The sequence below is a fragment of the Synchiropus splendidus genome, chromosome 4, assembly GCF_027744825.2.
Source record: "Synchiropus splendidus isolate RoL2022-P1 chromosome 4, RoL_Sspl_1.0, whole genome shotgun sequence".
Classification (NCBI taxonomy): domain Eukaryota; kingdom Metazoa; phylum Chordata; class Actinopteri; order Syngnathiformes; family Callionymidae; genus Synchiropus; species Synchiropus splendidus.
In genome coordinates, this window is record NC_071337.1 from 17,749,735 (window position 1) to 17,774,903 (window position 25,169).

Consider the following 25,169-nt stretch of genomic DNA (forward strand, 5'->3'; position numbering starts at 1 on the left):
TTCCCATTATGGCTATTATCTTTCAATTCCGATGGTGTTTAACTCAAACGTGCTAGCTGTGACAGCACTATATCGACGCTACTCAGTCAAGTTCAGATGAAATACTGACTCAAAATTTTGAAAATCCTGTGCAGTTTCCTGTTTAAAAGATGCACTGAAGTCTAATTAAAATGAAAGGGTTTTACTGTTTATTTATTTGGAGTGAATTAATTACAGGGAAGATAATGTATGAGACAGATTAATTTGTAAAGTTATGTTAGCCGGATTCTAGTCACTCTTGATATAAGACTAACGTTAAAACAAAACAAAAAAAAAAAAAAGAAACAACCAAACAATGAACTACAAAAGCACTCAGAGTGCGCAAACCTCCGTCAACTACAACTTAATTCCCTGCCGGTGGGCCCCGGAGGAGAGAGGGCAAATCCCAACCCCTGAAACACTAGGAAGGATGGGGACCTCGAAAGTGTTTATCCTGGGTGGGCTACTGAAGGCTTCAAGTGATGGCAAAAAAATTATTTGAATCATCCTCAAAATTGAGTCGTGTGTTCTGTGCCCATTTCACACATTTCCAGAAAATGTCATCCAAATCCGTCCCCAACTTTTCAAGTCGTTTTGAACAGAAACAGAGTGACAGATCGACGCAGTCGAGAACATAACCACCGTGGAGGAGGTGGCTAGCGGAACAAAAAGAACGTAGCTAATTTGCTTACCTTTTCGCTGCTTATTGCGCTACATGTGCAAACTATTTGAAAGAGTATATCCTCCATTAATTTCAAAAACTAGCATTAGCACTTAAGCAGTCACCTGAATGATGTCCTGAATATTCCAACTTCATTCATACATTCAACTTTGTAAAAATCATACAATGTATGTACACGCCAACGCTGAGCGTATGTTGACAACATGATGACATTTTGGACATCATTACAAAGTTTCTGTTTGGCGTTCTACATGTCAAAGTACGTGTCCAACAACGCAATAGTACGAGTTTGATTTAGTGTCACTATAAACCTTTTTTTATGTATCAGTTTCATGAAATTGTGAAGGATTAAATGTCAATTCTGTTGTCACTCAAATCTTTGACAGATTAAAAGTTAAGAACGGGTCGATACTGTCGCCATCCACCGTCAACAAATATGCTAAACAAGGGGTGAAAAAAAAAAAAAAAAACACCCAACAGGCTCCTAAACACCTGCAGAGTGTTGGAGTCCTCGACGCTGTTCCAGTGTCGTTGGTGCGCATGGGTGCCGCGCAACCTCCAAACGCACTTGTGTGTGATCCATAAAACATGTTGGCGGACATGTCAGGCGGTGCGGCGGAGCGTTGAGAGAGGCTATGATTGAAATACTCCCAAAATGGAACATAAAAAAGGTTCAGCTGCACAAGGGAGGGGGGGAAAGACAACAGACATTACACGCGCTTGACCTCGATGTTACCCTAAAGCTAGACTCTGGTGCCATCTATTGAGAATACGCACGAACCTGCTGTGCAGAACCGAAAAATCAGTCGGGCGATGATTTGAAATAGCTCATTGAGATCCGAGCACTGGCGCTCGCGGTCCCCGTTCATGTCGCGGTAATGGCTGCGCAAAAGTTCACAAAGCGCCGCAGCTCTTTTCCGCTCGCTTTTGAAAAATTGGAATTCAGCAGTTACCTTCTTGAAGCAGGCGAGAGTGGATGAGGAGGATGAGGAAGCAGCAGATCGCAGCTCCGGTCAGTGCCCACGCAACTCGGAGCAGCTGCATCCTAACGCTGGAGGCTTCGCGGCGGACCGGGAGTTGCAAAAAAAAAATAGAAGGCGGCGAGGAGAGACTCCAACTCGGGTTGCTGATTCACAGCGCGCCGGTGAAGTGGAGCTCTGCGATCATGGTGCCAAGGAGAGAAATCCACTCTTGTTAGTCCCAGACGAGAAAACAATCCCAAAAATGATGTTAAAAATGTAAATGTTTTTGAGACAGCAGCAAGAACAAGTCCACTTTTACTCCCGCCTCAGCCGTCGGTGGTCCAGCGCGCACGGCGATCCACGCTCACCGCTCTCGGCTGCATGTTACGCGCTTCTCTCCCGCTGCTGGAGAGGCAAACACTGGCAGCCAGGTCGCCTTGCAGACCCTCTCTCAAGTCTCCCCTCCTTCTCTGTCCCTCGCTCTCGCTCTTTCTCTCTCCATATCGTTCTGTCTCCCTCACCCTCTCGCTCTCTTTACGCCCCCCTCCCACCGAATCGCGGTTCCCCTTCATGATTCAGCCCAAAATAATGTTTATAAAAGCTTCTAACTGCATGTGTCAAACCTTTTCTAGGGTATATATTGAGGCTAATCTTTAACCATGCATATGAACATGGTTGTGGGCTTTTACAAGTCAGATGTTTGGGCCCAAATTGGAGACTCAATTCCGTCTTTGCTGTTGTCCTATGTTTGCTATTTCACTGCCTGTGTTTCTTGAAAGCCAGACATCCTCTAACAGTATCTCTCCGTGATGACCTGACCTCGCCATGGTTGGGAAGGTTCACTCTCTGCCTCCTCAGATGGTCAAGACTCTGGGCTTCACCAGGAGTCTTGGTTGAGTGTTTGGGAGCAATACTTGACTTGTACGGAGGGTCCGACATCTTCCTTGCTTAAACCTGAAATAAGTTTCATCACAAAGCACTAACTGGTACTGAGAAGTTGAATTGACATCATGTTGCCTAGTTTTATGTTTTGCTGTGATATTGCCAGCCACTAGAGGGCTCCCTGGTGGAGTTGCCCATGTTTAACAGTCAGTAAATACACAGAAGCACGGACACTTAACAATACAAACCAGAGGGTCTCGAACTGAGTCACAAAAGGGTAATGCGTTGACAGTCCGGTGCTGTTTGGTTGGAACCAAAACCAGCCTCCACTGCTGCCCTTTGAGGACTGGCTTGATATAAATAACTCACCCACCAAGGCGACGAGTTCTGAATTTTGTACTTGAACTGTTGGTACTGACCAAATTTGTTTGGTACCTACAGAGTACAGATCCATGTAAACTTAAAGATGCATATACATGTGCCATGTTTCAAAGTTTTCCATGCAGAACCTGAACAAAGCATTGAACACTTCTACAGCACAATGACATCAGTAGCCGCGCCTTGTACTTTCTGTGGTTTACAGTAATTTCATTAACACTCTTGCAGTTGGCAGCATCGGGGTGAAACTCAAACACAAACATGTCTGCTGTGTTGTATTAGTTTACTCTAGGGTTGCGAAGTGTGTACGGTATATTGTACGTCAGTCAGTTGGAACCCAAAGTACATGCATTGAAGTGCGTAGACCACTTCACAGTGGTTGTATATGGGGCGGTCAACACTATCTACACCAGGCGTCTCAAACTGGCCCTCAAAGGGGTCACAGCGGGTGCAGTTTTTTGTTCCAACCAGACACCAAGCCCCTTTGAGGAGCAGTTTGAGACGCCTGATCGACTCAGACTCTTCCTCTGAAGAGTTGGGAGCATGCTTTATTTGTCTTTAACCATGTCTCGCATGTGTGAGAGTGTGGGAGGGCGATAAGATGGGCATCTGTAGAATTGAATGACGATGCCAGCACCTACATTCGCAAAAAACATTTTGTTCCTTGTCTGTATTATCCATATTATCAGGACAGAAGAATGATAATAAACCTAGGTAGCATTGTATTTGTATGACGACCCAAACTAGCAGACTGCACTTTTGATACCAACTCTAAGGATCCGCAGCAGATGCTACACTAAGCATTTTGGATCGGTCATCTCTTGGAACACTGTTGCAGCTGCTCCCTGGACTAGGTGCCCTGAAATGGATTCTTTACAGCACACGCTGTACAGTTTCAGTCACCATCGCCTTGTTTAAGGTGTGGATTTTTCGAGACACCAGAAGAAGTGAGTGGAATAATAAATTGTTTTCTTTCTGTTTACACACGGAGGCCAATTTGCTTCTCAGGGTTACTGCATGCCAACCGAAGCCAGCGGCAGCGTCATAAGCCGAGCTGATCGATGGGAGAGTTTTCACGAAACAGGCAAATTAGTCACCGGGATAGACACGTCCTGGAGATTCTCACACAGTTAGCTACAGGTTCGATAGGTGTCAGGACAGAAAGGCGGTGGAGCAGTGTTTCAGGCGCACAAAGAAGCCCTTAACTCTAATAAGGCTTTATGCACAAGTTATATTTAGAGCACCGTTCTTTTGACGCAGATGATGTTCTGCATGAGCACCCCACGCGCAACAGCTTCCCACCCATGTCGGGGGGTCTACTCTCTCCAAATTGCCTTTCTTTGCAGTGAATGGTTTGAGGAGGCGTGACACATGCATGCGAGAGTCCGGCATGCACGGCCGCCCCGCATCAGCTAATTAGCTCTCCAGCTGAGATTATTGACAGTGTGGAGCTGCACTTTTGTGACGCGGGGTTAAACTGCGGCGAGAGGAAGTCTTGACCTACAAACTATTTGGATTCTTGCATTCATCTCATAACCAGCTTCCAAAATTACACAAAGCCGAAAAAAAGGAGTGTTGTCTCTCTCTGAGGAGGATTACAGCAGCTATTGTTTCACTGTTCTATATTGGTCCAGTCAGCACAGCCAGTGATGATGTTCACTGACACATCACTCGCTTTTTCCTCTCAATGCACCACCACAACAAAAACCCACATTGTTCAATTATGCAAAGATTATATTGTCGCAGTGCAATTCAAATGTCTGTTTAAATTCGTGTCCAAATGAAGCGACAATTTGCTCATCTGATCTGACTTGTTCAAGATCTCCAACTCCTGAAACACCTGCAGGGTTCCCGGGATTATTTCCCGCATGATAATGTTAGTGTGACATTCTTCTATGCACCTCCCTGAAGCAGTCTGGATCATGTGAAGATTGTGGGGCAGTTGGACTGAGCTGCCATTTTGTGTGTGCTAATTCGTAATCCATAATTTAGTGTAGTGAGCTGTACCACAGATCGTGAGTTATTTACAAAGATTAAAAGAAGCCAGAAAGCCACTCAAGAGAGCGCATGCCTCTACCAGGCCGCTCATTGCCGCCCACACTGTGATTTTTTTTTTTTTATACCCACTGTTATTACTAAGTTATTACACTGCAGCTATCACAGACTACCATGCGATAAATTAGATAGCGGGAGGAAGTAACATTGCAGAGCTTCTCATCCTCAACCCCTATGGTGTGATAATATTAACTTAGAGTTTTGCGTCCCACATTGACGACAAAGGCAGCCTTCCATTTTGCATGTTGACGTATAGGAGTTTCAATAGCGTAAAATGGCTTTTTCTTCTCATCTACTGCTCCAGGGATGTGGATCGCTCATTGCGCACAGGTGTAGTCCTTACTGTTGAGGAGCTTGAATAGACATGTAGTTACATGTAGAATGAAAGGAGGGCTATCCCATGGCTTACTGAGACCCAACCTCTGTTTTTTTTTATTTTTACATGACTCAATCTGTGGAGATGGAAGAGACAGCCACGAAATGAAATTGCGGCAATGGATATCAATGTTTTGCTGCATGAATACAACTGACTAAAACGAAAAAATACAGCAAAAATACAATACAATGCTGCCACTTCCAGGGCGTCACATTTTGACTATCATCAAGGACTAATGTGTCCAATGTTGACACTTGCAAGATGGCTCATATGCATTTGAATTGAATGAAATGTCTCACCTACTGCTGTGGGATTATGACACATGGGCTGTTTGTTGCTATCCACTTCGGCGACGCAAGTCAGAGTCATAGGCACAGATGGCTGACTTCAGTGTCAGTCTGGCATGCAAAAGTACACTTGACAATTGTCAATATGTGACACCTTAGAAGTGGCAATGTGTTGAATACAAAAAAAGACTTCTGTCATGGCAGCTAGTGAGTGGCTCCATATTCATTCACAGCTCGTTCAGCGACTCCAAAAGCTAATGATGTCAAACCATCGTTTTTCCTCATCGAGGCCGAAAGCATCGAGGATTAAACATCCTGTCTTCCTCTCAGTATCATCACTGCAGTTATGTGGGCACATTTATTCAAGCAAATTTTAAAGCCAGTTTATAACCCATATCCAGACAATTGCTCTCTGGTTTGATAGTTCAATATATTCACAGACACATAGACTGACACCCTTTAACTTTAGTATCTATTAAAAAAAATTCACAGACATTAGTCAGACATGCAATTCTACGCAAACGTGGCAGTGGATGACAGGTCAGTTTTGTAGGGTGCCACCCCCCCCTCTCTGGTAGCCCCTCATAACCCTTGGTGTGACTGTGCAGAAGAAGATGAATGATATTGTCTTTTAGGACCACAATGAGTCGGTAGCTGAGCGGTGATAAACTAGCAAAGGCGTGAATCCAAAAGACATTTCTCGCTGTGCGGCTTTGCGAAATCTTAATCACCTTCATGCGCAGATTAAAAACCTTCCTCTGTTTTATTTGAGCCTAAATTTAATCACAACTACACCGACTCGTTTCTCTGCTGGGACCCACTATTCCGTCTAGACGGCCTCATAAATACCCCCAAGATATTTGCTTTTTTTTTTTTTTTTTTCAAACAATCCCCCCAGTTTTTATTAGAAACCATTTTGTGATAAGCGCGGTGGAAGTGTACTTTCCCATAAATTATTAAGCCGTTTCCTTCCCCTCCCTCTTCACACCAGCCACCTACACTGCTTCTGCCTTTCTCACTTTCCTGTCCCGCCGCCTCCTCACCGCTTCAGTTGCCAGGAGCCAGGAGCGGCGTTACTTGCTTTGTCCTCTGTGCAGGTCAGTGGCCCGGCGCCAGGAGGAGCCCATGCCAATAAAAGCCGTGAGTAATGGCCTAAAACTTCTACATTCGCTGTGTTTCCCATTATTTCCCGACGCCAATAAATCTGAGAGAGGGCTTAATCAGAGGAGCGGGGACATACGGATTTTGTCCTGGGGGGGTTGTCTGACACAAAGTGCTCTACGTTCAATCTGATGTGAGAGTGGATCTAGAACGGCTTCCCCTCCGACCCCGTCCTCCGAGTCACTTGTTGGTGCCGGGCATCTACCTAGAAATGAGCAACCAAATTATTCCTTCATTGGAGTGAAGAAAAACACCACAATATCAGAGTTTGGGCAGGTCAAGAACAACTCATAACTCTGTAAATTAACCCATGAGTCATGACTCTTTCCCTTTTTTGTGGGACATTTCAGTGCCACAGAGTAGTTTTTCTGTGTTCTTGCAAATGTGACACTAGTGTCCGCCACATGGCTCCCTCAATATATTTATTTTGATTGAGTCTCACAAACCATTGAGTCTGCTGTTGGGCCCTTGAGGTGAAGGTTACATCAGGCATGTAGTTTCTTACAAATGCCATCCACTAAGTGCGCAGAGCTCTTGTGGTGCTCAAGCACCAGCCTTTTATCCTGGTAAGAGAATGTTTGTCACTCGAACCTCATCAATTCCATCCAAATGTAGTTTGTTGTGTGACAAGGCATTTATTTAAAGAGTCACCGATAAGGCTCTGGAGATATGCATGAATTGCAGTATGAAAGCTGTTCAGCTTCGGAGATAAGAAGCCGATCCTTTGATCCTTTGGCTGCTGGATGTTGTAATCGTGCCACTGAAATGTTCTCCCCAAAAGACGAAAAACATTATAAGAAATGAAACATTTATTTTTTATTTGCTTGGGAAAGTATACCATTTTTTGGACTACAAACCAGACGTTGCATGTATGACGTCACAGCAAAATGCTCCAGTGCTAAAGCATATGCTAAAGGTACTAAACTAAAAACTGACTCTCACTCAACCGACTCTCAAGTGAGAGCCTGCAACAAGCATTGTAGTTCTCTACCACATATCACACTAAACCTAAAGTAAACTTTGTTGCCAGTCGAAAATGAGTGAAATGAAAGTGAAATAAAGCTCTATGGACTGGAATGTCTAGCTATTCACAATACATTTTTGCTGAGCACAAGTAAATCATCAAACTGTGACTCACTCAGATGTGGTGCTCAACAGAAAACTCACCAGTAGACACAATACATTTCCGAATCTTGCATATCAGACCAATTCCCATGGACTCAAGTTGAAAAAGAGGAAGTAAGCCTCAACTCAAAATGACTTAAAAAAACAAACAATACTGCTAAAGAAGCTAATGGTGCTTTAAAAAGTCGACTTCGAAGGTCAGGCTAAGTGGGCCACTCTCCAGCCAACCTGCCGGGACGCCTTGTTCCCGATGACACTGACGGAACACTCTCGTCTGCTTTACATCTTATCGGCACACGGCTGCCACGGCCGATGATCGGCGCATGTGTCTCCTACTCCTTGCTGCCGCCAACAACACCCGCGTCACCACACACCACTCCCGCTGAAGCCATCCATCACAGCCACCAATTTGTGGAAACTTTTTGATGAATTACAGCGACCCCGCGCTGAAGTCGAGGGTTTTTTTTTATCTGCTTCCGTTTTCCCTTCGACACCTATTAATCAGCCGCCGCTCACCAAACAAGTGTGTTGTTTTGTTCCTAACAGTAGAAGTCGACACATGATGAAGCATCATTATTATTTGTCAGCGCAAACAGCATTCATCAGCCAGGCTTTGTCTTCAGCTGGCCCGGTCATGACTATTCAAGACTCAAGTGTCAGTGTGCGTGATGCGTCTCTGCTCCTTTGAACGATGAATTGGACTGTAAAATGTGATGCTGGTGATTGGACCGCGCCACTTGTGTTGATACCAGTCCACATTACGGATCCTTCATCAGACCATGGAGGCCGCGCTGAAGGTGCCATGTTTGCTGCTCAACGGAGCTTTTTGATGAAAGATGTAGGAACCTCTGAAAGATGTAGACAGATTTCAATGAAATTGAAAAATCATTTGATTTGGGACTCATCTGTTCACCGTTTGAATCCATGAGTTTTTTTTTAACGGGACATGTTCTACTATGCACACGTCACACCCATGTTTACAACACCTGCCTGTTTAAAGTAGGGGCAGTATGACCCGCCTGAAGCACAGAAGCTGAGGTTACATCTTCACTTTTTCCACAATCCGAATGAATGTATTGTGATCGGAGTCAGGCCTGTTCACGTGACACAAAATGGTACAATCTGATTCAGGGGTGCATTGAGCAAGCTTTCAATATGAACCAAGATACTGTGCACTACCGTTCATCCACGTAAATAGCCGAAAAGCGATAAAAAAGAGACTCTTTCACCACACCACTTCCTCGATCTATTTGTAAAGAAACCACTGTCTCAAACCTAGCAACACCTGACAGCAAAGAATGTTACATTATCCAAGTTATTTACATCTGTATTTCGTTCAGTTGTCTTCGCATTACTTTGATATTAACGTTCACCTGGTGCTGTGAGCGGTTTTGTCAGTGGCGCCTTCACTGATGAGGCCACATTGGACATACCGCGGACGTTTGTCAAGAACGTTGCAAGACTGACAGCATGTCAGTTCAAGTGTACATGTTGTGGAGTCCTTGAATCACTCTGAGATATGAGATGTTAATTGTGCCTGTGTTTTGTCCTTGAGTGTGGAAAAAACAGGAGCGTTCACCGAACGCTGCGTTTCCTCGCTCCGGTCAACCCAAGCAGAAGTGGAGTTTTGTGTCTAATGCTGTTGCAGAAGAGGCATTCAGAAGCTCAAGATGTCGCCATAAAGCCCAGTCATTTCTATATCACACATCATCAATGAACGTTTTACTAATGAGATGTTTTTCCCACCCTTAATCAGCAGCTGAAAACTATTTATTAGTATTATTTGTTTATTTATTATTTATTTATTTTTACTTAGCGGGAATGGGTTTCCATTGATGCTAGCGAGTTTGAAGACACAAAATAAAGTGTGAGGATTTTTTTTTTTAATTAATGATTTTTTTTACTTTTTACTTTTTTAATTATGTATTTCTAATAATAAAAATAATAACAATACATATAAAATAATAATATATGTAATAATAATATAAAATAAATAAAATAAAACACACTATTTATACTAGTTAAATAAGATTAAAGACACAAAATAATAATTATAACAATATTGTCTATATATAGTATATTAGACAGTATATTGTCTGATATAACATATTCTTCTTCTTCTCCTGCTTCTTCTTCTTCTTCTTCTTCTTATTATTATTATTATTATTATTATTATTATTATTATCATTATTATTATTATTATTATTATGTAACTTGGCGGGAATGGGCGTCTATTACTAGTTGAGTAGACATTTGAAGGATTTGTTTCAACTTTAGTCACTTATGAGAGTGTTAAGTGTCAAATCTCAAACTATGCTAACACGTTTGTGGGCTCAGAATGAATAAATAATAAGTGTCTCAGACCTGACTCGCGGATATATGTGAGTCAGAAATTCTTCAACTGGATCCCAGTGTGTCTCTTTGAATCACAGGCTCTCTAACAGTAGGTGAGTCACCTTGACCTGACTCCAGAGCAAATGCTGCCGTTGAGCAAGGTAGGTCTGAATCATTTTTTGTTAAATGCGGCCAATTCTGAAGCCGTGGTCAGAGCTCAGGTGAAAGGTTTCAGCTAGTTAAACACTTTTTTTCAACGATTAACTTCCTCCCATTCTGATGATAAGCTGTTTTGGTCAACACATTTTCGGTTTTAGAATATTCCAAAAGTATTCCAATTCTAATTGACACCATCATTTGTGTCAAGTGAAATCACTCGAAACTCATTCCAGATCATAACACCTTGAGATCTAATCACATTCGTGGATATCCAGTAAAGTCTCACATCTCAGCTCATGTAGCTGGGAGAGACTCCAGACGGCTCAGCGCCATGAAAGGAAAAAGCGGATGAAAGTGAATGATTGATGTGACCTCCACATGAAAACCGTTACGTCTGTTTTGCTCAAACAGGGCATCAGACTTGATGTTCGGCAGCTGGTCGCAATGTTACGGCTGATCTGTAATGCAAGGAACTGAAGTACTCCATGAATGTAGAGAGGGAGAACATTGTTTGAAGAAGCTTCTGAGCTGACAATCATTCTTCCCACCAAAGATGCTGGTGGGAGTGGATTCTCCGCCGAGTCTCGCTGGAGAGGAAATGAATGATTAATGCAGAGAACAACAACTGGCTGCATATTACCAATAATTCTTGGTGGTATCCTGCCACCACTTAACAGGCATCTAATCCGATCACGCTGGCGGAGGAGATGATGGATGAGGAGGCGATGAAAAGGCAGAGAACACTGGTGAGTGAGTGGGCTTGCTTTCATTCTGGCGACAGGAAAGGTAAGAGGCTTATGGGAGACCCTCATAAGAGTGAACGCTCACGTGCGCGTGTGAAAATATGGCAGCTAAAATGTCGTCTGCTGTCTAATAAAACACCCGTCTATATGTGTCTTGTATAATCTATTGTCTATTGATGGCATAACTTGAACTCTACATTTTGTAATTCTCAGTTTCATCTGATAGTTTTAAACTTTAGCCCATAACAACCCGTTATTACATATACACAGAACTTAGTTAATTGAGACTTTCACCAAAAAAAATACAGGATTTCAGCAGGTAACATGAAGGCATATAAACAAGCCAGGCTGTAAATATGAAGCCTGGTGTAGTTGCTACTTCACACATGCAGGGGGCGGAGTTTATATCAAAGTATAGGATAACAGAGTTTGAACACTGGCGCCAGTGGAGGAGACAGGGCACAATGCTGTTATGTAGTAGAAGCCAGACAAGGCGAAAGAGAATGTGACTGCCAGAGATTCAGATGAGGAAGTTTTGAATTTATTTCCATTCCAAACTTCGGATCACAATGAAGATTTTTCTCATCTCTGGGTTTTCGGCAAAGTGTTTTGAAACTGTGGCGAAGAATAGAGGAGCAATGAATCAGAGGGGGAAGTTTTGACACTCATTGATTTGGATGAAGTAAAGCATCTCTTTACACGTCCAGCTGGAAAGCTCGACTTGACTTCACGACTGACACGACCGACGGATCTCAGTCATTCCGATGTTTCAGAATTTTTCTGTGAAATGTCCACCTCCATGATGCGTTATTTGTTTGTTCCGATGTTTCCACTTTCTTTCAGGTGAGAGATCATCTTTAAAAAGAGATAGTTTTTAAAATAATTTTTTATGGCAGCGTTTACATACAGAATAAACCCTGCATCTATACGATGCCTTCATCCATAACCATTTCCCGGCTACAACTTTTGGAAACAGATCAAAATGAGATCAAAGTTGAAAACAAAAAGGATTAGCTCGCAATTGCCCTGTCACGTGACATTTTCATATCTGATAATTCAGACCTTTATCATATACTTTTATACTCATATACTTCATTATTTTTAGTTGTAGCTCTGACAAAATGCATATTTATCATAATGTCCTTGTTTTATCTGTTGCTCATATTTTCTTGTTCTATCCCATCAGCCACACTTTTGTCTGAATATCCATTGTGTTATCACATATTTCTTCATTTTTAGGTTGCATTTCATCATTATATTGTGCTTGTTGTAGTTGCTCCCATAAACAGAGTGATCAGTTGCATAATCTCTCATGCAAGTACTTTTGACTTTTTTGTCTAATCACGTCTCATTTTCATTCACAATGAGGTTATTATGTGTCGGACATCAGAATTTGAATTAGTAATATGTTTAGGAAGTGATTTTGAACAGTTTCCTCTTCATTCTGAGGTTTATCTCATTGTGATTTACCTCTGTACGTTTGACATAAACTTCCAAAACTGCTTTGTATTCAAGACTTAATGTGCCTTAAGATCATTTAATGATGACTTCATAGACCCTTCGAAATAACACTTTGAATGACTTTTAGCATTTTTTTATGATTTCATTTATTTCATTATGTATATCATATTATACACACAAAAAAGCATCAACATTTATTTTTGATTTATTCTTTTTCTGACTTGTTCTTTTTGTTATTACTGTTATATTGGACATAACACTGCATTTTTTGTCGTAGTTTGAATTATGAATATATCTAATGTCCAACAGTTCCACGCTCTCATATGGCGCTCAAAAATGGGTTTCCATCATTATTTAAATTTGTATTCACATATACAGGTTTGTAATTCAATAATGTTTTTTTTTTTTTTTTTTTTTTTTTTTAAATTTTTTTGTAATATCAAGATTTACACAACTGTTTTCACTTATTACTGGTTTTCATCTTACCAAATCTCAACTGTTTCATTTCATATATCATAACAAATGACATCATTATACAGCCATCTTCACCAGAGTCATGAAATGCTGGTTTCACCCCAAAATTTTGACTCACCTAGAATAGTTTGTACAGTATGTAAAAGCTGATGCGCCTCAAGCTTTCCATAACATTTAACTTTTATAACATTTTCATCTGGCATTTCTTTTGACTATTATCTTGAACATGTCTGAATTCACAAGTGGCTCACTATGACTCAGTACACAGCACTCACACAGCTCTCAGTCTATTATCGACAAACTTCAGCTTCACCTGAGTCCAAGTTTACCTGAGGAAAGTGACCTTGCTACTTTGAGTCGATTAAAATTAAACAATCTTCCTCTTTAATGCAAACAATGGAGAAAAGCGCTGACCGCATCATTAAAATATCGATCACCTGTTGTAAGGAGACCATCATACTCAATCTGCGAGCAGAGAATTAAAAATCAATCCTCCATCAACATCCAACATCAAATTCAGTGCCAGCAGGTGCGTCTGGTCGCTGGAAAATATTTATGTAAATAGCAAAATGAAGGCAATATGCTGCGACGGAGGCGACAAAATGAGTCAGGAAGGCATTCGGTGAACCTTGAAGGCCGACGGCTGATTTATGGCTCCTCAGAAGTGCTGACGTACGTTTGGACATGTTATAAAGTGCGATGAACGCCGCACATGCTTAAATAGATGATCTATAATGTCGGCATCGATCTGCCAGTCGATGCTTACTTGCTATTTCGCCGGCACACGGATTTATTGATCCATGTTGTCGCTCATGTCAATATCTCAGCATGCTAAACGCATGCTAATGATAACTGTAGCAGGCTAACAAGGCTAATTTTGATACGCGCCAGCAAACCCGCCCCTGCCTGGCAGGATCCATCATGGCGGCGAGGGTGAATACTGAATCTGCCTTCATTTAGGGACAGATTTCAAAATCTGATGAGTCATCGAGTTAGCAAGTTATCACACTTGCCCTGTCGAGGTGGACCAAAGGTAAGCTCTGCTATTACCTGTCGGTCTACCTTCTACTTTCACCTGGGGCAAATGTGTTTTCCGGACCAAAAGTACACGCTCAGGTATTGAGTTTTCTCTGAAGGCTGTCTGGCCTCGCTCTCTAGTGGGAGGTCTCGTGAGAGGCTCATTCAAGGCTGACTCAAAGTAGAACCACTGCCCTTCCAAGAAAAACACCATGAAACCATGTGTCTCGTGTGTATAGGTTTGGCCTGACTTCCAGTTAATATCCCATAATTCTGATGTGACCATTAAGACATCATGACACACTTCCTGCAGTTTTCCCTATTTCTTTGTTAAATAAATTGAAAGACTTAGACTTTTCCACACATGAAAAAGACCTCTTATATACATCTATCTATGAAAAAGACCTCTGATACATCTATTTTTACATGGTTGAAATTATTTTAATTTTGTGCTTTTTCTTTCATAACGCAACCTGCACTTTTTTTATTTCAATATACATTTAATTTTATAAGTATGTGTACTTTTAATATTTATTCATAATGAAATTCATAATTATTGTTGTTTGAACAATGTGTACATGATAAACGTAGAGTTAGACAAGTAACCGTATTTGACTGATATTTTTTTCTCAGAAAACTCATTGACATATGATGATGTTATCGCCGAGTTGTGAATGTACTGTGCACAAAGTAGAAGTCGCTCATCTGTGTATTCAAATCACATTCGCAAATTTTAAGCAGTAGAATGGTTGTATGCAGATTGATGCAGTAATTGGGATTTGCTTTTAAAAAATGGTGGAAATATTATCTGGCACAAGGTCATCAAAATAAAAAGAAGAAAAGAGCAGTCACTTCTGGAGAGTGCGTTAACCTTGAGGCCCCCGGCATGTCTGCATTCATCTGGGAGGAAGAGGGGAACAAAAAAAAAACAGGCGCTTAAAGAGAAATGCGATCATTAGACCAGGGCACGTAAAGAGAGACAGAGAATGGAGGGAAAGAAAGCGCTTTAGTGAAAGAAAAGAAAGGGGTCAGACATGGAGAGAGTAAATCTGGCCCAGAAGCCAGAAGGAGATGATTCAGACACTGACTCGGACTGTCTGTCACCGCTGCTGCTGACGGACGCACAATGTTGGGCTCACATTTCGCCCTTTTTGCACTTTTCCACGTCGCTCAAGTCAGAATCTCTGCCGGATGAAAGCGAAGTGAATATTAAATGTGACACGCTGCCCAATGAGCTGATGGGCCTTTTGTTGGTGTGACGCGATTTCACACATTTATGTTGACGTGATAATCTGAGAGGCAAATAGAAACTAGCATCACATCGATTGAAGTAAAGGCTCCCTGCAGCTGTTAGCCGATTTAGGCGAATGGTGGATAGTGCGTAGTGCTTCCAGAATGCTCAACCTCAAAAGGCGGCCGATGATACTGCGAGTCACACTTTGCTACATGTTGACAGGAATGTTGGAAAACTCTCCGTATGTTGGGAAAATCTCAGCGTAAGGGGTCAAAATGTGCTTCAAAAGCACTGAGGAGAACCAAGCTTTGAGTGAACAACATATCTGCTGAATGACAGGAATTAAAGGGGAATATCTTTAAGTTGGTGAAGCGAAGTCCTCTCTAACATGGATTCATGCAACAAAAATTGGTCAAATGCAAGTAATAGACATGATATAATGAACCAAGTTGGAAGTACCACCATTAATGCTGTGTCATTTCATGAGTTGAACTCTTCGACTGACTAGTTCAGCTGCCACTCACTGAGGATAAGAGAGGAAGAACAAGACAAAGGTTAACTTGTATGGGGAAGCAAAAGACCAGCGCGAGGACGACAGCAGAGAAGAGTCGACTCTCGCTTTGACGGCACAAGAAAGCGCCGGATCAAGCGGCGGCTCCAGCGGCGCTTCTCCTCTTCACAGTGTGAATAAATGGCCTGAAATCATATTCTCCTCGGCTGCGGCAGCAAGAGATTCATATTTAGCTGCTTCTCCACCACGACTGACGTCTGTGACCCCAGTCAAGTGAAGCGAGTACACGTGCCCACATTCCTGATGAATTATTCTTTTCTTCTTTCTCAACACTTGAGACATATCTGGCTCCACGTCTTCATCTACTACACTTCTCATAATGGGTTGCCAGAGCAGGTCAGCCTCCCTCCTTGATCATCCTCGCCATCACCGCTCCATGTCATTTACTACAGCGGTGAATCTCATTGGTCGTCTTCCCGTTCTCCCTTTTTCTATCTCCAGCTCCAACTTTCTTCTTCCAACATGTCCACTGTCTGTCCTCTTTTAAGCATCTCAATCTGGTTCCCCTAGCTTTGTCTCCAAACTTCTCCACAGGAGTTGATGTCCTTGTTTCTGATCTCGTCCTTTCTAGTCACTACCAAGGAAAACCCCACTCCCCTCATCCACCTGTTCCTCTCTTGAGAGTTTTATTGAAATACCAGCTGGTGAGATTTATGTCAATTCGGGAGTGATGTGTGATGAAAACCTCAATAAACCCACCAGTGCAGCCCCTTCCTCCCTTCACTGTCATTTTCACACACACACACACACACACACACACACACACACACACACACACACACACACACACACACACACACACACACACACACATATACAGCCATCACTTGGAGAATACAGTCTGAGACAAGAGTTGGCTTTGATTTCATCTGGATCCTTCCGCCTCATCTTAGCTGTCATATATCTCTACGGGCAAAAGTTGATATTCACATCCATGCAGTTGCTTCATAGAACGAGTGTATAGGTGATGCTGTTGTTTTATACCGTATATATTTTATATCCTATTTTTTAAAATATAATATGGAATGTTAATGCATTATTTTCCCCCCAAATACTTTATGTGTAGTTTGCATGTCTTACTGTTCATATGGATGTTATATTTCACTAAAATAAATGCTTATTGAATTCTAATTCACTATTCAATGATATAAGAAAAACTGTATAGACAGTATGAGTGCGTAACCTTCCCCGTCTCTTCATCTATATCTTCCTCAGTTCAATCGTTCGCTCTTTGTTTCTCAATATTTTCATGGCCACTTTCACGCATTTCATCTGTCGTCATCCCCATCTCTTTCAAACATCCTCCTTTTCATCTGTATTTCTGCTTTTTTGTCACTCTTCATCCCTTTTTCTCTCCACCAATAATCCTTTCTGTTCTCTCTTGCCACTCCTTCCCATTCTCTGCCTCTTTTTGTCTTTCTCTCACCATGATCCCACTGTTTCTCTGTCACCCTTCATCCCTTCATCTATTTTGTCCTCTCTCGTTCAGCTGTCTGCCTTTTGATTCCTCCCTTTCGCTCCCACCATAACTTTGCTCTCTTCACCTATTTTCTGTTTCTCTCTTTTCTCTCTCAACTGTTTTCAAATGTTTCCTCTCACTCACAAGTCTCCCCTCATCCATTTCTTTTTATTGCTCTCTATCTTTCTGACTTCCTCATACACACAGGGCTACTTGGCTGGTGTCTGACACTGTTGGGTGAAGAAGGAGGAGCAGAAGGTGGACACTCCATCTGTCCCGGGTAGTGAGGGGGGCCTGGCATCTCCCGCTGGCTGCTCTGGTGTCCCCCGCTACCTCACAGGCTACGTCCCCTTTCTCCACCTGCCCCATCTTTCACTCGCCATCGACTTGGAGTTATGAGCAAACGTGTGGTGGTGATATTTCATAGATAAATTTTGTTATTATTATTATTATTAGTAGTAGTAGTAGGAGGAGGAGGAGGAGTAAAACAATAATAATAATAATAATAATAATAATTCCTTTTTTTTCATCAACTGAGTATTTGACTCTTACCTTGTCGCAATACTTGGATTCATATGAGGACCAGCACGGATGTAGTGATGGACTGGTGGACTTTTTGTCACAGTAACTAATGCGGATGGACTGATGACAAAAGCTCCAGACCAGGAATCTCGCAGTCTGAAGTGACATGTCTCCCCTACTCCTCTCATGTTTTTAAATAACATAGTCTTATATGGAATCTTGTTGAAAATTCTTTGGTAAAAAGAGTAAAATTAAGCGAGCGAGAGTTTACAGCAACAATGATATCATATAACGTATGTACTGGATTAAAATGGATTTAGATGCATTGTTGCATCCACAGTAATATAAAAAAAAGGATGTACTTACAACAAAAGGGCAACTGTATTATCTGTTGTCAAGAATTCAGCGACAGTTTTCAAAGCATCTCGTCGCTCAGTGGGTATCTAAAGGTTTAGATTTCAAGCTCTTTTCAGCATCTTGCGCTTTTTCAATCAGGCATATTCAAGTGGAAGTTAGTTTACATGCCTCATTTGGCTTCTGCTCTAACCAGGTGCAGTATTTACAAGTCCAACCTTGATTTAGTGAATCTCTTCGAGCAAAGAACCTTCCTCCTGTCCTTCAGCGCGCCACGGAAAACACCATTCATGCAAGAAGGATGTCCTGACGGAGTCCGCTCTCAAGGAGACAGACCGGCTTCGCGATTGAAATGAGTCTGTGGCAATTGACTGAGTGAACATTTTCTTATTTATCCTTATTCGTTCAATGTACAAAATGCAAATACCATTTGAAAGAAGAGAACAGGGGCTTTGCGCTCACATAACTGAGATTGCAATAGTCGCCAGAGCTTCTGCATCTGGTCACCTCATGGTTCAAGAGTTCAGTTGTCTTCTCAGTACTTCTGAATGGCCAGCGGGATTAAGTTCCCGAAAGCAGAAAATGAGCGTTCTAACTACGTATGACATCGAGATGCATATTGACAGTTAAAATAATCGATAAACTTTTACATTTTTCTCAATTTTAGCGAAGAATTTACTGGGAGGGCGTGAAACCAGCAGAGAGCTGTGTAGCAACTTTGCTTTGATCTGGTTTAATTGAATGTATGGATTTTGTTTTGTTAGATGGCTAGAAAAAAACTCTGCCGCAACAGTCACTGACACTGAGGAGATCACCCGGCGGCTCAGTCCTACCCAGACTAGCTAAAAACACTGGGACGTTGCACTTCTCAGACGACAGAAAAGCGAACCAATAAAAGGCCTGGAGCCATAGAGTTGTAGACGATGAATAAAAGATAGACACTTTATCGCAGGAAAATGATGTGTTCCAGGTTTACTGCTAAAGAAAAGAGGACAGAAGAAGTTTGTTACTCTGACTGGACTGGAAATAGCATTTATTCCCTCCCCAACAGGACAACACCCTTGTGCCTAATAAGCCAGGAGACGCCTCCAAAGTTTCATGCCACAAAACAGTATTGCTTATTTACACACACCATTGCGTCACAGAAGTAAAAATCGCTTGTTTCCATGTTAAAGCTGCTCCTGTCCACTCTAGGAAACTCTCTATTTAGACGCTCACCCCCTCGAGCTCCCTGTCCTCAAAAGCTAATCGTGACAGATGGAGAGAACGAATTGCTGCCACCAGCAAATCAATAGAAGGCAACTTCTGCAACATCACCACGGTCGAGCCCCCCGGCTGATGAACCGACAGGGCGAGGGGCAACCAGGGACGGCCATTTTGATTAAGTCTTTATAAAAAAAAAAAGCTGCTGAGTTGAAATCTTTTCATCTCACCTTCTTTATTTCGCTCCCTGCTTCCCCCTTCCTTCTCATTTCACTCTGCTAAACTTTGTCTTCAGTCCGATTTCCTGACATTTCCGATCAATCCGAGCATCGACGCGTTGAAGCAAACACCGATAAAACAGCTTCTTTCCCCGTTTGGAAGTTTAATAAGTCACCCAGGGCTGCGTGACCCGCGCCGCCACGGGCAAAGTGACTTCCACATTCAGACAGATTAAAGAAAATCAATAAACGGCGTCTTCAAATTATGAGTTACATTAATTCAAACACTAACAAATCACTTGCCTCTCCCTCCGGGCAGAGTGTGATGATGAGAGTCATTTTGTGCATTTGCGGGCCGAAGAGAGCGACAGAAAATACTCATCAGTAGTCGAGATGTCGGAAGTTTTCGCACAACGTTTAAATTTGACACAAATATTATGAAAGTTTGTGGACATTTTTTGTGTTTCAAAATATGGGGCTAAATTAAAAAACAATACAAATGATTTTTTTTGTTTGTTTTTTCTATCTTGTTTACGAAAAAACTAAGCAAACTATATTCTTGACAATTTCTATATTTCAGTTCTCAACATTGTTGTATCAAAGTCAACAAAGAGAATGTGTTCACATTGAACAAAGAAATAAATAAACCTTCACATCATCATTAATATTTACTAGTACTGCCATTACGACGCAGCAGAATGCCACAGTATTATTTACCAATCATTATGTCACCACAGTAAGTACTAAATGGTAATTCAAATCACATACATTTGTAGGAACAATGCAAAAAGGCTGACAACCTCAGGAGCAGCCTAACTAAACTTAAATGAATTCAGCCACTTATTTACAATATTAAAGTTGAAAGCACAACCATTTTTAGTCATCCAGAAAAGTAAAATATTCATGCGCTTCCCTCCTAGATACAATAAAGGTTAATGGGATTCTATTTGAGCCGCTCGCAGCCAACTATTTTGTTATTCAGCCATTATTCAAAAGTAAAGGAGGTAAAAGAGACAGAAGGGAGATAACAGGGAGCAGCGAAAGGTTCCATGCGCAACAAATGTGTTTATATCAAACATGGAGATGCTAGAAGAGTAAATATGATAACAAGAAAATGTAAACTGAATTTAAAGGGAAAACTCTATGCTCGCGCGATGTTAACTGTTAACTGTTAACTGATCAGTCTGGACTGTTCGGGGGAAAACAAAAACAGTATAAATATGAATACGATTAAACACTATACTTACCCCTTAAGGAGTCAAAAAAAAGTACCAAAAAAGTGAGCTTGACCAAGACTCTGAGATGATGTTGAGGAGGTTGGGTCGGGCAAATGTTGATCATCAGGAAGGAGTGGCACAGATTGCCTTCCCAGGAACACACCACAGGAGAGCCACAGATGAAGGGGACAGCGCTTGACCCCGCCGACCACCCAAAGCAGGTCAGAAGACTGTGCACCCAAACACCTGCAACCGCCTCAGGTGTGTGCTTGAACACCGCCACAGGCAAACTGCAAACGCAACTTTGTCCAAAAGCTACTTGTACACACCAAGGCATACGGCGTATACGTGTATCTCAGAAGCAGAGGAAAGACTTATTGTATACGAATACGCAATGGTTGAAGTGAAATCTATTAGCATGAGGAACTCCAGAGTCAATTGAAGGAGTGAATATGTGTCTCTCAACAGGCCTGTGTAAATCGGAATATGTTTTTAACAAAAGATGTGGTTAAATGAATTTGGGTTACAGAGGCTACAACAGAATATTTCTGGCCCACAATAACCAGAGGAGAAAGGACTCTTTCATATTCAATCCTGCACCACGCTTGGCATCGCTACACGAGCAGCGGGGATCAGGTCCCAGGAGATCGACACTTCAAAGGGGTCGCAGGACGGGTGCCGGTCACCTGGCCAAGTGGGTAGATTCTGCTTGTGTGTCAGGAACCAGCTTGGAGGGGGAGGCGGCAAACACCACACATTGGCACCATCGCCTGATGCTGCCACCAGTGCTGGGATTCATTCTGTAAAGCACCGCCGTGATCTTAACAGACGGATGGTTTAGTTTAGGTCCACAGATTCTCTTAGAGCGACTCCTTTTATCCTAAGACTAATGAAAACAATGGCATAAGATTGTGAGATAATTATTAGAGATCAAGGGAAAAAAATGTCAATGGCAAGTATTAAGGTGGATTTATGTGCTGGGGAATTGGGAATATGAATGAGGGGTTTGTTCAGTTAAGTTAAGAATTGAAAGACTGGGTGTAGGTACAGGGGTTGGACAAAATAATGGAAACAACTTAAAGCTAAAAAGCTTTAGGGTGGTTGTAGGTAGGTTGGCAAAGCAGCTAGTTGGTGGGCAGGTAGGTTTAGTAAGGGTGGTAGATATACACGTGTATAGCTTGAATGCCAGGATGTGCAGCAGGGTGGTTCGAATGCACTGTGTTTGGTCATCAAGTCTGCACTTAAGTGGGTAGACAGGGATGTACTGAAGGCAAGTACATGTTAGAGGAGCTCTCTGTTATCTGGACAATGTTTATATCTACTAACATAGTAAGGGATATGACTATAAATGGAATCAAAAATGTTTTAAAACGTTACTGAGTACTGTTCGCTTGTGACACACTCAAACTCAAGAGTATTTTGTTAAGAAATAACGTCTCAAAGAGTTGCCAAAATAAATCTGTCGCATCAGACACATCACTTCCAATTGAGCTGCCTGTGTCTCACGAACAAAAGGAACTAGGCCTTTAGGTAATTATTGATGATGTAGTTGTTGTTGTTGTGGGGGCCGAAGGCATCTTTTTTGCTGAGTGAGGAAACCATCCTCAAACCTTCAGCGCTATCGACAATAGCAAGGAAAAAATAAATCTTCAAAGTGACCCAGCGGCTGGAGCGCCAGAGAAGCGGCTTTGAGGCTTAAGTGTTTGGAAGCACTTTTATCTCATCAAGCTCAGCTGATCACAAAGAAAATTGATCTGCAGCGAGGAAGAGCTCCTCCGCTGCACTTTGTACTGCTGGCTGATGGATTTGCTTGACAGGTTCCTGCTGAGACACTTTGAAGATGCAGTTTTATGGGGCCAGTGGATGGTGTGATGAACAGCATGAAGGCGTGGAGACGGCTCACAAGTGGGAAGGACCTCGACAAAGGCATTCATTTGTGACGAATAAAGTTCATATCAGGATGGCAGAGCAGAGCAAGAAACACAGACGCTGACTGTACAACTTATGAATATGTAAATGACGAAAGACATTCCTGAGAAACACCACATCTTCAAAAACCATATATATAGATATATAAATACAATCTATATATATAAAAAGAAAGATTTTACTTAAAAAAAAAAAATATATATATATATATAGTACAGTAAAATCTGAAGTATATATGTATATATATGCTGTAGATTTTTATTTATTATTCTTTATATGTTTTTACAGAAGCAAAAGTAAAATCTTTCAAATATTTTATTATTATTATTATTATTATTATTATATGATAAGTTGTTAGTTGGAGTCGCTACGACACTACGCTATAACATACAGAAAAATATTTGACTCTTGATTGTTTTAGCTAAAATTTTGTTAAATCACTCACTAACCATTTTTTTGCGCATTTTAATTATTGTAATAAAAAATGATTTCACAGGAATAAACATAAAACACATTTTATTTATTTATTTATTTTTAATTAAATTTTGTTTGATTTTTATTAGACTCTTACCCTTAGAACTGCACTGTCCTCAGCTAACCCAATCAAATATCCTCCTAAAGATTGTTTGCGAGCATAAAATATGAAACAATAAGGTCACTAACTGGCGACTGAAATCGGCACAAAAGTGAGCCACCAAAATATTGACATTTAAATGAGGAAACCATGAACTGCAATATTCAAGCAGCTCTGTCATTTGTGTTATTCTGACTCATGTCCCAACGATTGTGCTGCTTTTCTGAAAAATCAATATACATATGCCCTGAGGGCATCACATTTAAAACTTTTATTTACCCAATGTGTTTATTTCAGCAGCAACACAGGACGCTACAAGACACTATCTTCTTCAGTCTTGTTTTATTTCAACCCCCACTCCCACTGGGTTCAGCCGAAGCCCATTAGGAGCCTGTTGTCTCCAACTGCTGGGACCCAGTATGCCGGGGGCTTAGGGAACGCTCCGTATATATTCCACCTATCCCGTCCTCAGGGATCCACTTATCTGTTTTGATGGAGAACAATGAGGTGTGTTCCGTGACAGTGTGTTGCATGTACACAAATGTGATTCCCTTGAAGAGAGAATGATGGTGCAGTCAAGGCCCTCAGGTCAGGAGTCTTGTGCTTTAAATACTCTCCTGCAGCTCCATAACGCACGCATCACAGCTGCATGTAGCGTCAGCGGCGTAAATGTTTCTTTATTCAATATCACCAAGCAAAACCACCGAGTGCCAGAGAACAAAGTGAAAACTAAACTATGATGCTGTAAAATAGGTTTGTGCTTTTCTATTCCTTCCCTTATCGTCTCAGAAGGGGCTGCTGGATCCTATCCTGGTTACTTGCGGTGAGACGCAGGGACACCCTGGAAAGGTCATCAGTTAGCCTTATTTTGACTGTGGGGGACACCAGAGTGTCAGAGGGAAATCCAAATCTGCACTGGAGAACATACAAACCCCTCTCAGAAGGACCCAGGTTCACTCCACACTCAGAGGTAAATTGTACTGGCTCTGGCACTAACCACTACTGCGTACAAGAGGAAGATGTCCAGTTACCATGGACATGATTGAGACTTACAACCAGCATAAGTAGGATACAAAGAGATAATGGCAACAGGACCTAGAAAAGGTAAAGGTAAGAGATGAGAAAATATCACACAAGATATACAGGACCAAGATGGACCAAAGACAATGAAAACAAGACTTTGAAAAATGGTGCTCGCTGTCGACAGTTCCAAGGCTGGGGCACTGGATGAGGCGAGTCTGGGACAGAGCGTGACTTGGTTTATGACTTTGTCACAGCCAAACTGCACAGAAGTGCACATTCAGAGCTGGACACGCACCGGGCACCTCTTCACTTCTGGAGAGACGTCACTCACTCGGCAACCCCTCCCACATGCAGCGGCCACACACATAGAGGAACAGCGCACCTGCAGCAGACACTCTACATTCACTCCTACAAAAGCCTGTTTTAAGGCTTGGAACGCATATATATATATATATATATATATATATATATATATATATATATATATATATATATATGTGTGTGTTTAACAGTTTCTGGGGTAGTAAGTGAAATTGGGAACATTTGCGTAGGGGCTGCACCTGCCGCTAAAAGCCTGAGCAGTATAAAGACAATACTAGCAAAAGAGATGAGGAGTAGAGGATTAAAAGATATGAATGAAGGAATACATTACAAGACAATAATGAATGAAAAAGATGGATGAAAAAGATGGCTGAAAAGATGATGAGTAAGAGGGCAGGAAGTAGTCCTCCCTGCAGTTATAAAACTCTGT

The 25,169-nt window shown here is 41.8% G+C and overlaps 1 protein-coding gene across 3 annotated transcripts in view; it reads right to left on the reverse strand.

Annotated features, from left to right (window-relative positions):
- LOC128758186 (chemokine-like protein TAFA-5) overlaps nt 1–25,169 on the reverse strand; it is a 129,096-nt gene that overhangs the window by 85,164 nt on the left and 18,763 nt on the right. The window contains exon 1 of one of the 3 annotated variants that reach the window (XM_053864084.1): nt 1,654–22,870. The exons of the other annotated variants lie outside the window; for them this stretch is intronic. Within the exon in view, the coding sequence (XP_053720059.1) occupies nt 1,654–1,744 (91 nt within the window). The 5' untranslated portion in view covers nt 1,745–22,870. Of the gene's footprint in view, nt 1–1,653; nt 22,871–25,169 lie in introns of those variants that run through there. 3 annotated transcript variants of the gene reach the window in all.